This window comes from Protobothrops mucrosquamatus, unplaced genomic scaffold, assembly GCF_001527695.2.
Source record: "Protobothrops mucrosquamatus isolate PMUCROS unplaced genomic scaffold, P.Mucros_1.0 scaffold343, whole genome shotgun sequence".
NCBI classification, from domain to species: Eukaryota; Metazoa; Chordata; class Lepidosauria; order Squamata; family Viperidae; genus Protobothrops; species Protobothrops mucrosquamatus.
The window spans coordinates 112309-133079 of record NW_015386680.1 but is presented as its reverse complement, the minus strand read 5'-3'; the positions used below and the strand labels follow the sequence as shown (position 1 = coordinate 133079).

The 20771-nt window shown below is 45.2% G+C and overlaps 1 protein-coding gene across 1 annotated transcript in view; it reads right to left on the bottom strand.

Annotated features, from left to right (window-relative positions):
* The window catches only part of FBLN1 (fibulin 1), a 51167-nt gene that overhangs the window by 19342 nt on the left and 11054 nt on the right, over positions 1–20771 (bottom strand). The window contains exons 4-11 of the mRNA XM_015815463.1: positions 11939–12038; positions 11017–11149; positions 9439–9607; positions 8819–8863; positions 7930–8031; positions 4543–4680; positions 2521–2658; positions 1961–2104 (exon numbers count right to left, since the gene is read on the bottom strand). Coding sequence (XP_015670949.1) covers positions 1961–2104; positions 2521–2658; positions 4543–4680; positions 7930–8031; positions 8819–8863; positions 9439–9607; positions 11017–11149; positions 11939–12038 — 969 coding nt within the window. The remainder of the gene's footprint in view (positions 1–1960; positions 2105–2520; positions 2659–4542; positions 4681–7929; positions 8032–8818; positions 8864–9438; positions 9608–11016; positions 11150–11938; positions 12039–20771) is intronic.

The following is a 20771-nucleotide window of genomic DNA, read 5'->3' as shown; positions in this document are numbered from 1 at the left end:
CGAGGGACTCAGGGCGGCTTACAGGTAAATAAAAACAGTACAATACAATAGATATCTCTAAAAGCCAAATTAAAATATATATTAAATAACCTGTATTAAGTTTAATATTATAAAATCCCTTTAAAATCCCTATAAAATCCCCCCCTAGGCCAATCCCGCTTGATGGAAAAGCCATGTCTTGAGGGCACGGCGGAAGGAGAGGAGATCCGGAATAATCCGGATCTCTGGGGGGAGTTCGTTCCATAGGGTGGGAGCTCCCACAGAGAAGGCCCTCCCCCTGGGGGTCGCCAGCCGACACTGTTTGGCCGACGGCACCCTGAGGAGGCCCGCTCTGTGGGAGCGTACCAGTCGATGGGAGGCAATCTGCGGCAGAAGACGGTCTCGAAGATACCCAGGGTTATAAAAAAAAAACCTTAAAATATAAAAAAAACCCTTAAAATATAAATAAGATCAGGATTGCAAGAGAACATCCATCTAAACACAATAGAACCATTATGCAGGATCTCCATGGGATCCCAAGGCTGCCAGAAAAGGCGTCTCCTTAGGGAGGGCCTTCTGAAAGGCCAATAGAGATGGGGCTGGCCTCACTTTGGGCTGGGGGAGGGAAATGGCGTTCCAGAGGGCAGGAGCCGTGGCAGGAAAGGACACCAACCCACAACTCCCCTGCTGGACCAGGAGGGGTGGAGGGATGTGACTGGGAAGAGGCCGCCTGGCCCCATTCCGTGCAGGTCTTTCAAGGTCAAAACTAGAACCCTGAACTGCACCCGGAAGCAGACTGCCAGCCAAGGCAGCACATGCAACAGGGGCCGCATTCTGCACCCGAGGAAGGTTCTAGATAGATATTCTTCAAGGGCAGATCCAAGTAGAACGCCTGACAGTAATCCACTCTGGAGCCGGGATGCAATCAAGTCCTTTGGGAGGGGGAAGAAGGAACTACGAGCCACAGCCCCCACCAACCATCACCAAAACGTCCCGTAGGTCGTGGCTTTTGTACACAAGATGAATTAACAAAAAATGGTCACCATGCTAGATTTTTTTTTTTAACTTTTGCTACGAAGAAGGCAAAGTATCTTCCATAGGAAGAGAGTCCCCAGCGGTCCTTAAGTGCCCACTTTCCCCTGCTGCTGCTCTCTCCCAATGTACCTAACCTCCTCCCCAAACGAGAAGGGACAAGCTGGTCCTCCAGGTTCTGGGAAGCCCAATTCGGAAGCTGTGGAAAATAATACGTCGCGCCTCCCATCCCTGAGGTAAGCCGAGCAGATGTCGCACTACTAATGTCCTCACTGCTGCCGTTGCCAGCAATTTGCCTTCTAAAAGGATACACGGGCAAGAAGGCAAGCAAGCAAAAGGGGCCTCTCGCGGCTGCCACCGCCCGGACCCCCGGTGATGAGAGCCACCACCCACTGCAAGGTTCACCTGACCATCAGCCGGAGCCACATCCAGCCAGAGATTCTCCTCCTCCTCCTCCTCTTCCTCCCCCTCCACAGAGGGCTGAGCCCAACTTTTGCCAGCAATAGAAACGTGTGGGGAAAACGGCCCCGTTGGGAGTTTGCTCCCATGCAGCAAAAAGCCTGAGAAGAGCAAAGCAAGCGCAGCCCAGGGCAGAATAAAAACAACTAGTTAAAAGGAGCTGGGAAGTGCACAAGCCGACCAACCAACCTATTTCTCAACTCAAAAACACACAAAACCCTTTGCAACTCATAAAATGCTTTCATACAAATCCTTCCGTTCATTTGAAGCCCACGTTGCACAACCTCCTCCCTCACCGCCATCTTGCCACCCATAGAGTTGGTGGTTTACTGAGGGTCCCCTCCGTACCCCCTGCCCAGGCCTTCCTCTCAGCCTAGCCGGGAAGGGAGAATTGGAGGATGTCAACGGAGGAGAAAGAGAAGCAGAACATCGGAATAAACGGGGCGGGGGCGGGGGTGGGGGGATGAAGCATGGCCCTCTCGGCACTGACCAACACATCTGGTCTTCTCCTCGTTCAGGTGGTAGCCTCTTCCACAGTTTGGGACATTCCTCTGGCAAGCAAAGGAGCCGTCGGTGTTGATGCAGGCCTGCCCAGCAGGGCAAGGAGCAGCAAGAGTCAAACATTCATTAATATCTGCAAAAATACAGCCGTGGTATTAAAAGGAAAAGGTGAGACGAAAGAAAGAAAGAAAGAAAGAAAGAAAGAAAGAAAGAAAGAAAGAAAGAAAGAAAGAAAGAAAGAAAGAAAGAAAGAAAAAGAAAGAAAGAAAGAAAGAAAAAAAGAATCTTCAACCACTGCGGAAACATCGCTTGTAAAAGCAAAACACCTTCAGTGGGGATAACTTGGCAAGTGATGGGGAGCTCACAAACATAGTCACAACTATGATAAAAAAAAACTCAAAATAGTTATGGTTAAAAAAGACATCCTCCAGACGATGGCTACGGCACACATTTTATCTGTGCTATATCCGCCACCTGGAGTTTTCTGACCATAGTTTGAGGACATCCCTGGTACCGTAAGCGGCCGAGCAGGTCGGCTGCATGTCTTACCGATACAGTTGCCGAGAGCATCTTGTATAAAGCCGATCTTACACTGTTGTTTGGGCCGGCAACGGAATGATCCTGGCGTATTCTGACAGATAAAATCGGGGAGGCAGTTATGAATACCAGTCTCACATTCGTCAATATCTGGCACATCACAAAAGAAAGAATGAGTTAGCAGGAGGGTTCCCAGAGCCATCTTGTCATGACCGAGATAAAAGCAGTTGTTGTTGAGTTAACTAGACAAAAGTAATCCCCTCCCTTCTCCAGAACTACAGATCCTCAGGTTTTCTACATACATCTGAAACTATAACCCCCAGGTGTTTGGAGGGGGACGGGAAGACTGGAGGGCACGGGGAATCTGTAGATTTCTGTGGTGTTCATTTACCTAAGTTCCTGACTTGGAACCTATCTGGAAGTGAATTCTAGTGAAGTGTTACTTCAGCAGTGTAAACAAATCATTTGAAGTATGTGAAATTTGTAAATTTATTAAGAATTATGGATTACTGAGATATAACTGAAATATATTTCTACAAGATTGCAAAGATAAATCTGTATCTGTTTTGATAGAACAGATTCTTGATGCATGATTTTTCATATACACTCTTCAAATTTACTGTTACGATTTGATGGATCTGAATTGGCCTAGAATTGACACCTGGACATAGTTCTGTCACTGTCTTGGACTTAAAACAAAAAGAGGAATCTGCATCACTGTTAAACAACAGTCCTCCTTCAGAAAACCATGGAGGAAATTACAACTCTATTATAAAATATCACTTTAAATGAATCCATATCTTGCTTTTCGAATGAAATTAAATATTTAATTGGAAACTTGGCCAAAATAGCTATGAAGGAGTAAAGGTATTATTTCTAGAAAAAAAATAATAGTTGGGATGCTGCTATTGCAGAGGGTGTTATTATTATATGTGTTTAACCATCCTGCTGAAAGTCTACTCTTCCAGCTGCCTTCTCTGTGCCTCCTCCAGCGTTCTTCGGGAGACCAGAAGGCCTGGTAGCTAAGCAGCCTCTCAGCAACTCTCCCCCCGCCCTCTGCTTCAGGTCGGAGGTGCAATGTTTGTGGTCTTCCCAATGTCGCTGAACCACAGCTCTAAGTATCCATTAGCCGTGCTGGTGGCAGCAAATTGTAGCTGCCCGTAACTCCTGCGAGGGCAGGGCACGCGGCTCTCCCCCTCGGCTGAAGCGCTCAAAGAGCCAGTTCAGGAGCTCTGAGTCAGCAGCCAGAACATTTCCACGTCTTCCTTTTCTACTAGCAGGAGGGTCTCTGGGCTCTGTGAAGGGGGAGGAAGACCACAGGCTGACCGTTTCCTCCAGAGGGAAGGCACGGGTGGGCCTTGAACTGGCAAGCCTTGACCACCCAGGGATGTTCAAGCAACATGGAGAAGAGCACAGAGAGGAGCCCATGTGGGGTTGAAAGCCATTTGCTGAAATTTGGCTGGAATGGGATCAGGGATCAGGAAGACGTACATTTCCTGCAAACCTGCCCAGCTCCAGTGAGGCTCTGCCTCTCCCCGTATACCAGCACCTCCCAATCTTTGCCACAGATTAATGGCTCTTTGCAGCACTAAAGGAGTCCGTTTGCACAAACAGGTGCTCCTGTCCCTCAGGAACCACCCCGAGGCCTCTGTGGGAGGAACACACCCCCCCCCAACCATCAAGATGGCAGTCCTGGCTTTTTTAACCTCCCCTGCAGATATAACCCCCTGGGAAGACGGTTTGCAGACAAGCATCTACTTTAACATTAATCACTGCAAAGGTCAGCTGACATTGGGCAAACACTGTACCAAACCTAACACTGGTGGCACTCAAAAAAGCAAAGATAGTTCACCATCTGTAACCGTTCCAGGCAGTCGTGAATTGTGAGTTGTAGGTGCTCCATCAATGGAGGTTTACAAAAATAGACTAGACAACCATTTGACCAGGATGGTATAAGTTCTCCTGCCTTAAGCAGGGATTCAGAGGTCCCTTCCAGAGGCCCTATGAATCCGTGCTCTACGTTCTAAAATGTACCTTTGCAGAGGTTGTGCTCTGTCAGCTCATAACCCGTCCCACAGCTCGTCTCCCGCTGGCAACGGAAAGAGCCCACGGTGTTGACACAGACCTGCCCGAGGCTGCAGGCGTTGGCGGAAGTGATGCACTCATTAATGTCTGGAAAGAACACAACCATTTTAGTGGTAGCGTATCATTTTCTATGCAGGGAGTCCTCGACTTGACAACCACAACTGGGATCAGAATTTTGGTTACTAAGCAAGGCAGTTGAGTGAGTCACGCCTGATTTTACAGCCTTTTTTTTGTCATGGTTATCAAGCGAATCGTTGCAATTGTTAAACGACTCACGTGTTTGTTAAGTGAATCTGACTTCCCCCCCACACACACTGATTCTGCCTGTTGGAAGCAGCTGGGAAGGTGGCCAGCAGGGACTGCAAATATCCTGGGACGCTGCAATCACCGTAAACACCTGCCAGTTGCCGAGGACCCAAATTCTGATTCCATGATGCTGGGGGGGGGGGGAGATGCTGCAACAGTCGCAAGTGGGAGGACTGGTCACAAGTCACCCTTTTCACTGTAATTGTAACTTTGAATGATTGCAAGTCAAGGACTTAAGCTTAAAAACATTTGTTGACACGGATCAATATTTATGAGTAGGTTCTCAAGCTAATAAACACTTCTGAAATCACTGTTACGTGAGAAACAGGTTGAAAAAGTTGAAGAAAATTTGACAAAACATCAAATATTCTCTGTTTAAAGGAATAGTCAAGAAAGTTGGATTAAACCAGAGCAGTGTTTCTTTAATGATTCTATTCCACTATTTCTTTAATATGAGGCAAGCCAGAATTACTCACCCCAAAAATAGCTGATTACCTCAATAGAAGAGAATATTTGTAGCTCAGAGTTGAACTACAAGTCTATAGGGTCCTTCGTGCTCTGAGTTGGTTATTTTCTTGCAGACGTTTCATTACAAACATCATCAGTGCTCTGATGAAGTTACCTAGTACGATAATGAAAGGTCTGCAAGAAAACAACCAAGCTCAGAGAGCACCAAGGAGCCCACATCCTTTACGTTCTGAAGAAGAAGAAGAAGGGGGAGGAGGAGGAGGAGGAGGAGGAGGAGGAGGCTTAAAATGCCAAAGAAGGAAGAAGAAATGAAGGAACAGAATGAATCCTTTGCACTGGCCCTCACCATACTAAGTATCAGCAGAAGGGAAAGAAAGAGGCTTGGAACATCCAAGATAAATAGGTATAAAAGATGATCTTCTATAACTTGCTGACAACCTGAAATCAAGTCAACTGTTTAGTCTAGGCACATCCATCCAAAATTTCTAAACAAACTCAAATGTGAAATCACTTATCTTGTAAAAAAATTATCTCCCAGCTCAGCACTGCTGAAAAAGAGCATCAATTTCTAAAAAGAGATCAAAGGATGAGCCAGGAAATTACAGCCTGGTTAGTTTAATGTCTCTTTTGAGTAAAACAGTGAAAACCACAGATCTTTTTGCTAAAGAAGGATCAAGCCAGACATCTGCAAAGGTAATTCTTGCCTCCCTGGATTTTAAAGTTGACTGAAAGTATCAACAAGAATATGGAGTCAAATACTAAACTTTTTCACTTGGCCTTCTAAACAGCCATTGACAAATGAATGCCTTAGCAAAGTTAGCAATCAGGATGAACAAGAGGAAAAATCTGCCATGGATTAGTAACTGGTTAAAAAACAGAAAGCAGAGAACAAACATGTCTCAAAAAAGAAGGATGTAAATAATGGCGTTTTTGAAAGTTCTGCCTTAGAACTGGAGCTTTACAAGCAATCAGAGGCAACCTGGAATTAAACAATGAAACCAGATAAGAATGAAATTCTTTCCTTTTCTTAACAATAATCCAGAAAGTTGGATTAAACGGAGACATTTGCTAACAATATCAAGTCCCTTAGAATGGCAAACACAAGTCACAAGGTTGAAGTACTGCAAAATTATTTTCCCAAACTGGAGAAAAGACAAGAAAACAAGAACTGCAGTTTAACATCATCCAATATAAACTATTATGCATGGGCAACAGGTATGATGAGAACATACAAAGGCAACTGCAGAGTGTGGATATGTGTGTCAAAAACTCAAGATGGCAACCATGATTTGATGATTAAAGTTCATGTTGAAAAGGGGAAAGGCTTTAAATGCTTGGGGACATATGCCAGCATATGGCCCCCTCCAACAATCTAGGTCCTCATTTTACCGACCTCGGAAGGATGGAAGGCTGAATCAACCTTGAGCCGGTCAAGGTCGAACTTCAGGCTGTAAGCAGAGTTCACATTCTAACCATTGTACTAGCATCTTGACTTTCTTGATTTCCCTGCTTGAATGTATCTGTTGACTGGGTCTGAGCTAGTGCTGAAGGGTTCTTAAGATAGTCAAATGACTTGGGTCTAGATTGACACCTCATACTAACCAGTGATTTCACCACGATTTACTGAATTAAGCATAATGGCTACATTTATAAACCTAAGCCACAAACCATGGTTTAGAGATAATCATGTATCACTTCAAGCCCCACAGTGGATGCAGTGGCAGTTGACACTGAAGACTTTAAGAAAGTTATAATAAGTAGAATTGCCTTTAGAAATCTTTATGCAACTACAATTAATTGCAGTAATTGAACCAGAAAAAGACATTATAGAGTTGGAAAACTTATGAAAAATAATCAAGAGGTAATAGTCAAAGCAAAACGTTCAAGATTTTTAGGTCAAAAGGAAAGAGATGAGAAAAAGAGATGTGACAATATAAAATTATTTATTGTATATAGAAAGTGGAAATGAAGGTTATCTTCCTTTATAACCCTTAGAAACAAGATCCTCCTATGAAGCTGAATAGGACCAGATTCAAAATATTTATTCACTCAATAAATAGCTAAACAGCGGATATTGCACTACACATTTTATTGGCTTTGAGAGGGCATTAAACAATGTAATGGTGCATAAAGCTGTCAGAGTCCCAACAGTTGCTGCCTATATTTCTTCCAACACCAGGGTATCTCTCCATAGGAAAACAGAAGGCCCCTGATCACAGCACAGCAGAATGATCTGATCTGGACAACAGACAGGTCATAAAAAGTCTCCCTTGAGTTGAACCAGACCTCAGACATACTCATGTAGTCTTGTAGCCTCTTTCTGGGTGTTTTTCCAACTTCCTCAGCTGGAAATTATGTGTCAGGTCTATATACTTTCCTTGTGACACAGAAGGAGGTTGCCATCAGCTTCTTTGGGAATGTTTGTTCAAGCCTATAAATCTATTTCCTGGTATTCCCCCATCTCATGTCAAACCTGCTTAGATTTTCAAAACCAGCCAAGACATAAGGAGGGCTAATTAGTTAAAAATATCAAAAATATAAGGAAATCAGGTTTTTCATTACCTTCACAAGTGAAGCCATCTGGCTGAAGCTGGTAACCCATGAAGCAAGAGCAGAGGACACTCGTTCCTGTGTCCCTACACTGCTGGGTACAAGGTCCTCCACCTAAAACCCAAGAATTATGGCAGAATAAATTCCTTTCTCCAAAGACTGGCATATTTTCCATCAGAGAAAACTTTCCCAGCCATAACGATACACTACTGCAGAGGACTTGCAGACAGGACATTAAGAACTCATGCAATCCACTTCCCCAAGACCACTCAGAACTGGCAGTAACCCACCCAGTGACAGCAAACGTATCCAGTGACCAGGTGGGATTAATTCCATAAATCCTGCAGGGGCTGCCAAGATATTCCTCAATACATTTCCATTTCTAATTTTAACCTGTAAAGTCCTTTAAAACCTATGAAGTACCTTCAGGATTGTTACCTCCAACCAGGTTTCATCCATCTAAAGCAGGGGTGTCAAACTCGCCATGTCACATGATGTGTCGCGACATATCGTGGCTTTTTCCCCCTTGCCAGAACTGGGGTGGGCGCAGCTTCCGCGTGACACATCCAGCTCGCAGGCCAGCAGTTTGACACCCCTGATCTAAAGGGACCCCCCCTCCCAGGAGAAGCTCTGGAAGTGAGAGGAGCTGAAGTTGGAGGCCTTGTTTCTACATGATGGCGCTGCCGCTCTGAAAAGACCTCCACTTATAGATTGCAGCCTTCCAAAAGTTGATATAACTGATTTATCCTGGAAGGATTTAGTTCTGTTGTACGTGAATGTAACACTGAATGAGAACACTGAACAAAATTCACACTGTAAACTCTACAAACTCTCAAGTTTATCTAACACCGATTGCTCTGTTCTCTCTGATGGTCCCTTGCCACAATATGAACTAGCTTACCTCTGCAACGGTCATTCAGGTAATGATCCTCAAGGTTAATTTCCACTGGAGAAAGCAAGGCAGCGTGGAGGAGGGAAAGAGAGAGATGCTGTTAGCTATACTGACATCTTGCCGGGGATATTGGCTGGTTCACTCACAGTCACAACAACAATATAGGAAATTGGGAAGGTTTCCCTTTGAAGCTTTTCTGGTAACATCTAGATGTTTAAATCAGTGTTATTCAACCTTGGCAACTTTAAGATATGTAGACTTAAACTCCCAGAATTCCCCAGCCAGCCAGCCAGCCAGCCATGCTGGCTGGATAATTCTGGGAGTTGAGCTCCACACGTCTTAAAGTTGTTATGGCTGATAAATGCTGGTCTAGGAGGAAGGAACTCAGAATGGACAGGGTAAATTGTGTGAATCCTCCCAAGAACCACTTTGCTCTTCTGGGGATACAGAGCAGCATTCAGCCTTCTTAACTTCTGAAGTAAAAAATGTTAAAGGTTAATCTCAGATTCCACAGATTAAATCTCCCTATACATTTTAAGCCTTTTTACAAGCAGCATGCAACCGTTCTCCTGCCGTTCAAAACATGCTGCTGCTTCATCTGAGAAAGTTTTCTTATTTGCACAACTTACCCAGTTCTTTGTTAGGACCGTCAACAATCCCAGCATCCGAGTTTTCATGCCCTTCGACACAGCAAGCTCTGAACACCAGTCCACACTGATAGCCCATTAAGAGGCTCTGCTCACAGCTGTTGCCTTGTTTCTGGGCCTCTTTCCCCAAAAAGCAGCAGTGACAACATTTCTGTGTAGCGGAAAGTAATTTATGTTACCGCAGCCTCAGAGCCCTAACACACTTTTCTATGCTGCCTTTTGGGGTTAATCCAGGGTTTCCCAACCTTGGTAACTTTAAGATGTATGGACTTCAACTCCCAGAATTCCCCAGCCAGAATGTCTTATGGTTGCAACATCACTGAAAATATTTGAAAGTTTAAAAGTTTTGGATAACAACTACAGTACTCAGTTGCAAGCCCCAAAGGATATCTCGAGTGTGTGACCGCTGTGTACACCCTGGAAGTGTTTGGAGATTGAAATGTTTCTGTGAAATCCAGAATATGTAACCTGTCTTGAATTTGGGACATTTAATCTCTGGACATATTCAGAATTCTCAGCATCATAACTGCAATCTATAATTGCAGTATTAAAAGAACATTGCTTTGGTTAAGACAATGTAACAAGTAAAGGCAGGAAGGGAAAACAAATTTAAAATAGCAAGGATCAAACATGGAGCAATTAAAAGCAATTAAAAGAAAAGTCTTCAAGACTCATTAATAGGTCAACCCTTGACAAGTGGGTTTTCCAAACAGTCAGCTGTTCCATTTTTTAAGCTCACCTGCTCCCTAATCTGAATCAAGTCGGCCCATATTATCTGAATTATTTTGGAAAGGTGCCACTGATCTTATTAAATATCTCATTTGACAATTCTTGATTAAATACAACCTGGGAACCCTTCCTCATTACTGAGCTACAGAAAATTCAGGTTTTCAACATTCCTGAATAAACCATACATTTCACAGCAATATCCTGGAGAAATTATGCCCAATTTGGCAAGATTTTTTTTTAACAATTCATTTACAGTTACTTCACTGAAATCCCATCCACGTGCCAAAAAAAAAGGCAATAAACAAAGAATCCTCACCCTTTCCTGCTCACTTCCTCTAGATTCACATTTTATATTTTTATATCCATCTATTAATTTAATATGCTCTCTTTAGGATAATATTCTATCACAATATTTTTTTTGTTTCTAACACCAAACGTTTCATGCAGGAGTTGGTAACTTCCGCACCTGGCACCACGGACCATTGTGAGGTCTCCACGGGCAGGTAACGGCCATCGAAGAGGTGGCCCCAGGGAGAGGATTCCCCTGGTCGTCTGAAGGCCACGATGCAGAATTAAGGACACGCAACGGCGGCAGAACAATCCCCAGGAGTGCAGTAAACGATCTTTTAAGGGACCCTCAGGAAACGCTGAAAGCGCCCCACAGCTTCCATTCCCCTTGGCCCCTCTCCTTGCCGGGAGCCCCCAGGGGACCACCCGGGGACCACGGCGAGAGATCTACTGAAGCAGACCAGCAGCCTTCAGCACTCTGATTACAAAGAAAAATTGGAAATTGCTACGCAATCGTTCCAGCGTCCCCCTCCGGCGTTTCACCTTAATGATCTTGTCCTCGCAGGTGGCGTTCTGCCTTGCGGAGTCGCAGTCTTCCTGCTTACTGGCAAGGGCCATTCCGGTCGTGCAGTGCAGCACCTCCAGCTGACTGAGGCAGCACTCTTCCTGGGCTATCCTGCAAAGGGAACCAAGCGGAGGGAGGGAGCCCTGTAACAGCCAGTACAGCAGGATCGCACGACACACTTGCCAGAACATAGAAAAAGTTGCCAGAACATCAACATTTGCAACTCTGAAAACGGGAGAGAACAACCAAAACAACACTTTCCCAGAAGAGCCTGACTCTCCTGCTAGAACCAAAGTGGGATTAGGCAAAGAGGCTGTATTTGTAATGGAAGAGGGCTAACCGAGGGGGTCTGGGAAATGGGTGCAATTTGGGAAACGGACACGAGGAGTGTCTTAGCAGGGGGCAGGATGTGGGCAATTTGTCTGAGCTTGGAAGATAAGCAGGATTGGACCTGGTTCATACATGGATGGGAGATTACCAGCCTATCCTAAGACTCGGACTTGTCTGGAAAGTAAAAATAAAAATAATGGCAAGCTATTTCCATATTGCTGCTAAAAAAAAATCAGACAGAGGTTCAAAAATCAGAGGCGTGCCAATGAAAATCTCAAGAAGTCAGCTTGAAGGAGGCCGTGCAATAATTAAGGCTAGAAAGCAGAAGACGGTGAGTTCGAGTGCTGCCTGAAGCAAGAAAGCCAGCTGGGCGACTTTGGGCCAGTCGCTCTCTCTCTCTCTCTCAGCCCAAGCCCACCTCACAGGGCTGTTGTTGTAGGGAAGATAGGAGAAGGAAGGAATATCAGGTACGTTCACTGCCTTGAGTTATTTATCAAAACAATACAGGTGAGAAAAGGATAAATAACCGGATGATGCCGCCCCGCAGCAGCCAAACCCTTGGCCCTCTACCTGCATTCCTTGGAGTCCAGACCGGAAGAGAGGAGCCTGCAGTCTTTCTTCTGACTGGCCCATTCATAGCCACGGGAGCAGCAGGTCTCCACGGATGAGTCTGCAGGGGGGGGAGGGGAGAGGGAGGGGGGGAGAATGCGTCGCTTGCAGCCTCAGAAAGCAGCGCTGAGGAAGCCCCCCCCTTGTTCCAAGCCATTCACTCCCATGGGATGCAAGGAAGCCCCCCCGGACCACCTTGCTCATTCCCCTTGCAGAGGACTTGGCCTGTGTTCCCGCTCCATAACCCACCCCACCCCCCGTTTTGTTTTATTTCATCTCGTGATTCTCTCCTTGGACTGGGCCCCGGAAGCCACCGGGCCCCCTTGCCTCTGTCGGTCCCACCTGCAGGCACCCGTGTTCATCTATAATTTGGGGTGGATAGAATTACATGTGCATTCAGACATACATTTTACAACTGGATGTAGATACATTTACATACACACATGTACAATGTAAAATGTAGATTCTCTTCCTCTGAACTATAGACAGTCCTCGACTCACAACAATTCACTAAGCAACTGTTCAAAGTTACAACCGCACGGGGGGAAGGGACTCACAGCAGCCGATCCTTGCACTTCCAGCTGCGGGAGGGCCCCCCCCCGACTCAGCCGTCAGCACCGTCAACTAAATTGGAAATTACCCACTGGAATTTTCTAACCCTATTTACCTGAACCAGTGAGATTTACAGATACAGCTGATCCCTTCTGGGTTTGGCTGTCTTTTTTGGAGAACGTTTGACAAGTGCCAGCCCACAAAAAGTGGTCTAAATAATTTGCAATAGGTGGGCTTATATGCAAGAGAGAAATTATAAACTACTGGAGGTTTTAAAAAATATGGCAGTTTAACAAGAAACATGAAACCCTGTAGTGTCTGGAGAAAATTCAGATGGCGGTAATTCACTATTGGTTTAAGGGATCCAAGAAATAACTTAATAACTTAAATCAACTTGATGGCTGGGATAAAACAGCCATCAAGTCAACGCGATCTTCCATTATTCTTGGATACACGATTATGACTGTTTCAGTACAAATCTTATGTTGACTTTTTTCTGGACAGCTCTGGTTATGAATCAGATGTCAAAATGGATCAGCTGATGAGGAATTGTGGTCTAGACTGTGATAAAAATCTAGACTTGGGAAAGAGTAGACAGATCTGTTTTGCAACACCCTCAGGCAAGCCAATGACTTCCCAGCCCTGTATGATATAATCCTGAACCCATCCAAGAAGAATTAAAAATAGATTTAAATATGGCTCCAGATAAATTACCTCCTGCCTCTATACACCCAACCTTTTCGCCAGTTATTATAAATTATTATTATTATTATTATTGCCATCTCCCATTAGTAGAAGGAGAATCCTGGCAAAATTGTCTAATGTCACCTTGAACTTTTAAATAGATACAACCCAGAAAGAAATGCACAGAAAATGGGAAAAGTAGAAAAACGACTATCTTGTAAAATACTTTTACAGAGGCCGCGAGGGACGGATGGGGGGGAGAAGCTCCGGAGGACGGGGCAGCCCGTCTACCAAACTCACTGCACTCGATCGGCCCTCCGGGCAGAGGCCACCACCGCGGCTACGGGGACCTCATTCTACCCCAAGCGTGGGAACTGTGCCTGGCGTAAAAGGCAGCGCCTGGGTGCTGCCCTGGTGCCACGTGGAGGGATCAAGGGGTCCCGCCTGAAAGATGCGCCCTGCTGGGGAATTGCCCTCCAGCACATCTTGAGGAGCCCCGGTGGACGAGGAGCCATCTCCGGAAGAGCTCCTCTTGCTGGAGTTAGTAAACTGGGGGGAGGAGGAGGCCCTGGAAACAACCAGTTGTCCGGTGGTGGAAGGATGGGATTCTCCCCACTCACTCACTCCGGCAGGCCAAGCTCTTCCGGAGACGCCTCCCTCCCTCCCTGCCGCTTCCCCTCTACAGACCAAAGCAAGAAAACCATCCGCAGGGCTCAAACTACTTTCCAGGTTTTAAAGCCCTCAATTTATCACCAAGATTGTCACTAAGTGATGCGGTCCTGAAGTGAGTCAAGCCCAAATTTTACAACCTTTTTGCTGTGGTCATTAAGCAAATCGCTAGAGCCGTTATCACCACCGTTGCTAATCAAGTGCAGCTTCTCCCGCTGGCCGCTCGCCAGGAGCTGCCTGGAAAAGCTGCAGCCGTCAGAGCCTGGATTTGGGTCACACAATTGTTGGGATGCTGTAACAGTCATAAATGCGAGGACTTATAAGTTGTGAGTCACTTCTTTCAGCATGGTCAAAACTTTGAATGGTCATTAAACAAATGGTTGTAAGTCGAGGACTACCTGTAGTAACAGAATCTTGCAAATCTGACTGCGTTTTGTGCTGCCATAAAAACTAAGGTAGTAGTTGATACAGGCTGCATCAAAAGAGGGATAGTACAGCAGTAGTGTCAAGATTACATGAAGTAATAGTACCATTTTATACTTCACAGGTAAGACCAGACTTTTAGTAGTCAAAAGGAGACTTGACAGCCATTTGTCCGGAATGGCATAGGGCAGGGGTGTCAAACTGCTGGCCCACGAGCCGGACGCATCATCCGGAAGCCGCGCCCGCCCCATTGCCGGCAATGGCAAAACTGTCCCGATACGTCTCGCAACGTCACATGTCTGGTATAGGGTCTCCTCTTGAGCAGGGGGTTGGACTAGAAGACCTCCAAGGTCCCTCCCAACCCTGTTGTTTTATGTTCTGTGTTCTTCTCCTCCTCACCTCCCAATATCCATATGAATTAGTCGGAGCTGCTTGCGCATACTCTACCTTCTTCTTGTTTTGGACTTAAGCTACGTTTTTCCCTTCTCACTTTGGTAACAGATCTGGTCTATCTCTGTCCAAATCACTTCCTTTGCCCTCTACGTCTCTGACAGAAGCCTGATCATCAATTGCCCAGGAAAAGACGGTCTCCAGGCTATGGAATGAACTCTCTAAGAGGATGTGTCGTTTGACTCCGGCTCTGCCACAATTTTAGAAAGGGTTAAAATCCTTCATGTCATTTTGCACTGCTAACGATTGAGGTCAATTGTATTTTGTAATTTAATTGATTTGCAGTAAATGTTCAATGGATTATATGATGCAACTAGACCTGAAACTAGAAAAATGGAATGAACAATTGCAAATTACACAACCAATGAAAAATTACAGGAACAATAGTTTTAGAAGAGAGTACAGTAGAAGAATTTGTGTACTTTTTGAAAATATTTCCTAATAGGAAAACAGATGGAAAATTTTTAAGCAGTGGAAATGTTGGGACAAAGGTAGTAGGTGGTATGTGGTCTGGGGGAAGGAATGTCTGCCAAAAGCTACATGGAACTGGAAACTCTACATGTCAGGAGAAACATTAAAGTAAATTGAATGCAGTGGGAATGCGTTACTTAAGAAAGGGTGTGTGGATAAACAAGAAGAAATTGATTCAAGAATGAATGAGCGCCAAATAGTTGTGAGATATAAAAGTCGAGGATAAAAAAGGAATTTTGGGGTCATTTGGTCACAGAGAGTGAGTAAATTGCAAAACAAATATATGAAGGAAGCATGACTGGGCTGAGAGGAAAAGAAAGACAAGAAAATCAGCCCTGTTAAGGAATCAATATGATGTTGAAAATCTGAGACGTTGAAAGAACAAAGGCAGTGTGGGAAGAAGGTCCAGAAAGATTAGGAATGGTATGGTTATAAATCAGTTCTACTTATATCTGGTTATTTCTTACTTCTTCTGCATAACTTTATAGAAAAGTGAAGAGGAGTATGTGTGTGTGTGTGTGTGTGTGTGTGTGTGTGGATATAGGGGCACATGCTTTGTTCTCTCTATGAAGGATTGATGCAGATCAAAGGCACTTCACTGATAACAAAGATGAAGAATAAATGCTATCATTTTCAAATGTAGCCTTACGTCCAATAGAACTACGCTTTAGGTAAAAATTGTGGAAGGGACACTTTACAGATAGCATTCTCCTTCCTAATCTTTTTTGATAACGCAGTCTATGGAAACGTTAAAGATTGCTGAACGTTTTTGTTTAGTCTATGCTCTTTTCTTCACTAAGCTTGGAAAAACAATAGGTCACCAATTTCTTTAGATACTCCAAGACAAATACAAGAAACCTAATATACAATTTATTACTGTAATTAATGTATAACTAACCATTGCCATTAAATGTGTATGTGCACACACACAATTGCACGAGGTTTTGGATTTATTTTCTGCTGCTAGCAACCCGTAAACTGACTTGCTGAGCTCAAGGCACAGGTTTCCAGTTTCTTAATGCTACTACTAATTTGGCTATACTACATACCCAGATGCAATGGAAGCCAGCCAAAGAATGGATTTCACATGCACCCGTCCAAATTTGTGCAATGTGAGAGCATTTTTTTATTTTTATTTTGGAATTAAACCAAAAGGTACATTTCACAACTACCACAAAGTATTTTTTTAAAAAAAATGTCCTGAAAGTAAGAATTACGTTCTTTCAAAGGTGTAATCCGTACCTTTCTACTGGAAAAAAAAGAGCAGCTGGAATAGGAGCACATGCAGAGACACACCCTCCTTTCAAAGGGAGAATTGCAATGTTGGTGAATGGGAAAATTCACCCACACTCCATGCAGAGTTACAGAAGAGTCATTCAATGCAAGTGGAAGGCAACCGAAAAGACCAGGAGAGAACAGGAATCATGCAGAGCTACAGTAAACAAACTCCTGTTTAAACACAAGCACACTCTGGACTCACAGAAATCTGGTGGTAGAATCGACCCCGATGCAGTTGAGTTTCTGATTTTTTGTCAGGCTTCAAGAATCAGGACCACACATTAAGTTCCAATGAAGATGATTTATTGCTCATGCCTATGCACAAGAATCTAGTCAACTAATGGTCAGCACTAAACTGGCATTAGATAAGGATCAATGGAATTCAAGGGACTTAGACCATTTGTGGCTGTGTACAGATTCTAGGCCAGTGCCTGCGAACCTTTTAGAGACCGAGTGCCCAAAAACTGGCCCCGTCCCTGCCCTGCCCCTACCCCATCCCCCACCCCACCTGCCCACAGGGCCACTCACCGCCTCCAGGACCCGCCACAGATCGCCCAGGCAGCCCAGCAGCGCTATGGTGGCCACGCCCTCTGCCCGTGCCCCGCACAATCAACTGGGCGGGATGGGGCGTGAGGGCAGAGTCTTGTCTACGCTGCTTGGCTGCCATGTCCTTGGCTGCGCTGCTCCGTGTGGGCCACGCTCGGGGGTGACTCTCCTCCAGGGGGGCTGCTGGTGAGGAGGGGATCGTGGGGGGAGCTGAGGCTGGGGCAACGGCACGTGTGCCCACAGAGAGAGCTCCGACTGCCGCCTCTGGCACCAGTGCCATAGGTTCGCCACCACTGTTCTAGGCTGATTCCTCTCTTGATGCTACCCCCCCCCCAAGATCTGCTTCTCCTTCTTCTACAATTATTACACTACCTCCTTTTCCTATTCACTAGAGTTTTCTGCAATTTAGATTTGTTCATCAGAATGCAAATAATAAATTTATAAGATAATCTAGCAAATATCTATGCACATGTGCTTGTGAGTAGGGGTATGTGTCTGTGCATATAAATATACTCAAACGTAGAGTTATTGTTGCCCTTTTACTACAGTATATTCTGTACTGACAATTTCAATCACAACTTTATAACTTCAGTAATATGAATTGGTACTTTTTGCACACCTCTGAGTGATTGATGCATAGAAGTATTCAACTTACAACCATTCATTTAGCAACTGCTTGAAGTTACAATGGTACTGAAAAAGTGACTTATGACCAGTCCTCACACTCATGACTGACAGCGTCCCTGCAATCACATGATCGAAATTTAGCTGCTTGGCAACGGGTGTGTGGGCATGTGTTTTCCACAGTTGCAGCATTCTGCGGCCAGGCAGCTGCCATCTCTAACTTTCCCCGAGAGCTTCTGACAAGCAAAGTCGACGGGGGAAGCCGGATTCACTTAATGACCGTGGCAAAAAAGGCCATAAAATCAGGCGTGGCTCACTCAGCAGCACCTGTATCTCTTAGCAACGGAAGTTCTGGCCCCAATTGTGGTTGAAAGTCCGGGACTACCTATACTTGATGTGATTTAATATTTACGTACCTTGCTTATTATCTGTGCTTCTAAAACCTCCCTCGGGAGGACAGGCACGGCCCCTCCAGGCAGCCCAGGGGGGTTGTTTGAGAAAATGGGCCAATGCCTTAAGAATGGTGATAGGCACAGGGTTTTCAATGGCTCATACGTGAACCTGAAAACAATGTCCTGTTATACGTAAATGATGTTGTAAAACACAGACTTGGATCACTTTGCATCAGACAAAAAACGGTGCATGAACATAGCTGTGCGTGATGTATGCAAGTCACGTCCAACTCACTTCCCCCAGGCCCCGTCTGTGATTTCCTGATTTCCTGAAATAAACTTGAGGCGGCTTAACGTGGGCTCAGGCTTTCTTACAACATCCCAGCACCGAGTTTGTGAAGTAGGCCAGGTTTAGCGACAGTCACTCATTGAGTACCTAAGCCAAGTGAAATTTGAACCCGGGTCTCCCTGCCGCCAGGCCAATGCTCTTACTACTACCCCACGTGGGCTGACCTTAACTTTCTGCCCCATTGAAGTTTCTCCAGCTGCCATGGAAAACATGCGGTCAGTACCAAGAGGAACATATTTATTGCCTGCCTTATCCAATAGTTGATAGCTGCCCGTTCTTACGGAGGACAGGGAAGCTGCTGTTTTTGAAGTGCCTCAACTATTAACAGTGTCAGAGTTTGCAAGCAGGGAGTGACTGACTATTCATCGAAATGGAAGCAGATGCCTAGCCCAGTCCCTACGCTCAATACCTCAATTTCAGAAAATACAAGCCTGTCAAATATCCATAACCAGGGTTATGTGGTATTATTCCCACAACAACCCCTATTAGAAGCTACTAAAAGCTGACACCAATTTGATGCCACATCAATGCCTTCATTTATTTAAAATTCTAATAAACAAATTCATATTTCAGAGGCTTTAGAGTTTCACAGAGAGAATTATTAGCCTAAGGAGGTCCACAGAAATAACAGACCGACCAGTTGATTACAAACTGGGCAGGGACAGACTGCAAGAGTGTCTCCCAAGGACTTGGATAGACTTTCTACAATTAACAGGAGCCAGAACCAGTTTACTATAAACAAATGACACAAGACCAGACCAACTCATCTCCTTACCAACGTTTCTCTATTTTGACAACTTTAAGATGGGTGGAATCAACTCTCAGAAGCAACTGGAGTATATTTTTTTCATTTATTTGTAAACTGCCTTTATTATTTGCAAATAACTCAAGGCAGTGAATATATCCAACATACCTTCCTCCTATTTTCCCCGCAACAACAACCCTGTGAGGCGAGTTGGGCTGAGACAGAGTGACTCTCCCAAAGTCACCCAGCTGGCTTTCATGGCTAAGCCAGGACTTGAACTCATGGCCTCTTGCTTTCTACTCTGGTGCCTTAACCACTAGGCCAAACTGAAGTTGAAGTCCACAGATCTTAAAGCTGCCAAGGTTGAAAAACACGGACTCTTGCTTGGACAGAGTTACCAGCTGAGTAGCTCAGGTGAATGCCGCCACAGAAGCTGGACCCCCGAAAAAAAGATTTCATTCAACACAGAATCTCATGATGGTCTCCTGTGGAAATGTTGGCTGTTAGGCGGACTTACAACCGGGTGAATTATGGCGCCTGAAGAAGGCTCCCTGGGTGGAGGGCTAGTCACTGGACTGGATGGGAGAGGAGACATTAATGAAGTTTGCAGATCACCCAACGCAAAGCAAGCCACCGGTTGGCTAGGCCTCAAGAGGGACTAGTGGCCTTCTCCCGGATGCAGCCTGGCTGCTCACCTCTCTGTGTCCATCTGGCCTAGATGTAAATTAAAGATGTACCTACCGGTATGTCTAACATTGCCGTTTTGCCATCACGAGTTTGTTGCCCTTTGGCATGACCAAGAAAAGAAAAAAAAGAAAAAAACCACCTTAACCATGGCAGACATCAGGTTTTCAAATATTTATACTGAAACCCCGTATGCCACAGTGTGGTTACAGGGGCACGAATTACAATGAGTTTAAAGAATGGAAGCCAAAGAAACGTCCTTGTTCTACTGGTTTTTCAAAATGCCACAACTGGCTATAAATTCTGGGTTGCGTTTTCTTTCCGGAGCATTGTTATTTCCTCAGCACTACACATTCTCAGTAAATGAGATTGATGAAGATGGAAGGGGCTGGCAACACAATTCTAAACCAGCCTTTCTCAGCCTTGGCCATTTTAAGATGTGCGATGGTGCAAGATGAAGTCCTGGGGTTGAAACCCACTCCTCTTACAAGTTGCCAAGATTGAGAAACGCTGTTTGGAGAGACACCAAGTCCTACAAATGTTCTTGAGGTCATTTGTCCCAATCTCAGAAAAAAGGAGCCGTGATCGCAATAAAAGTCAAAGGCAGTGAAGCGTCTAAAGAATCTGTAGCTACCCAGGGTGTCTTGGCCTTAGTCTGGACACCGACTGAGGTCGCTCTGCGAGGGAGGAAAGCACCTCAATGCCCCCCTCAGGCCAGGTCGCGCTTGGGCGCTTCCCGATTGTCCCCTGGTCTCAGCTTCTTGACTGTGGAGAGAAAGAGCCCCGTTTTCACCACAAAGGGACAGATCCGCGCTTCCCCTCGGAAGTCCGAGCAAGGCCGTCCGCAGCCTGGCGCCCTCCGCACAAGCGGCCCTCCCCGCTCCCCGGCCCCTTCCTTCGGCCGCAAAAGGAGGATTTGCAAAATAG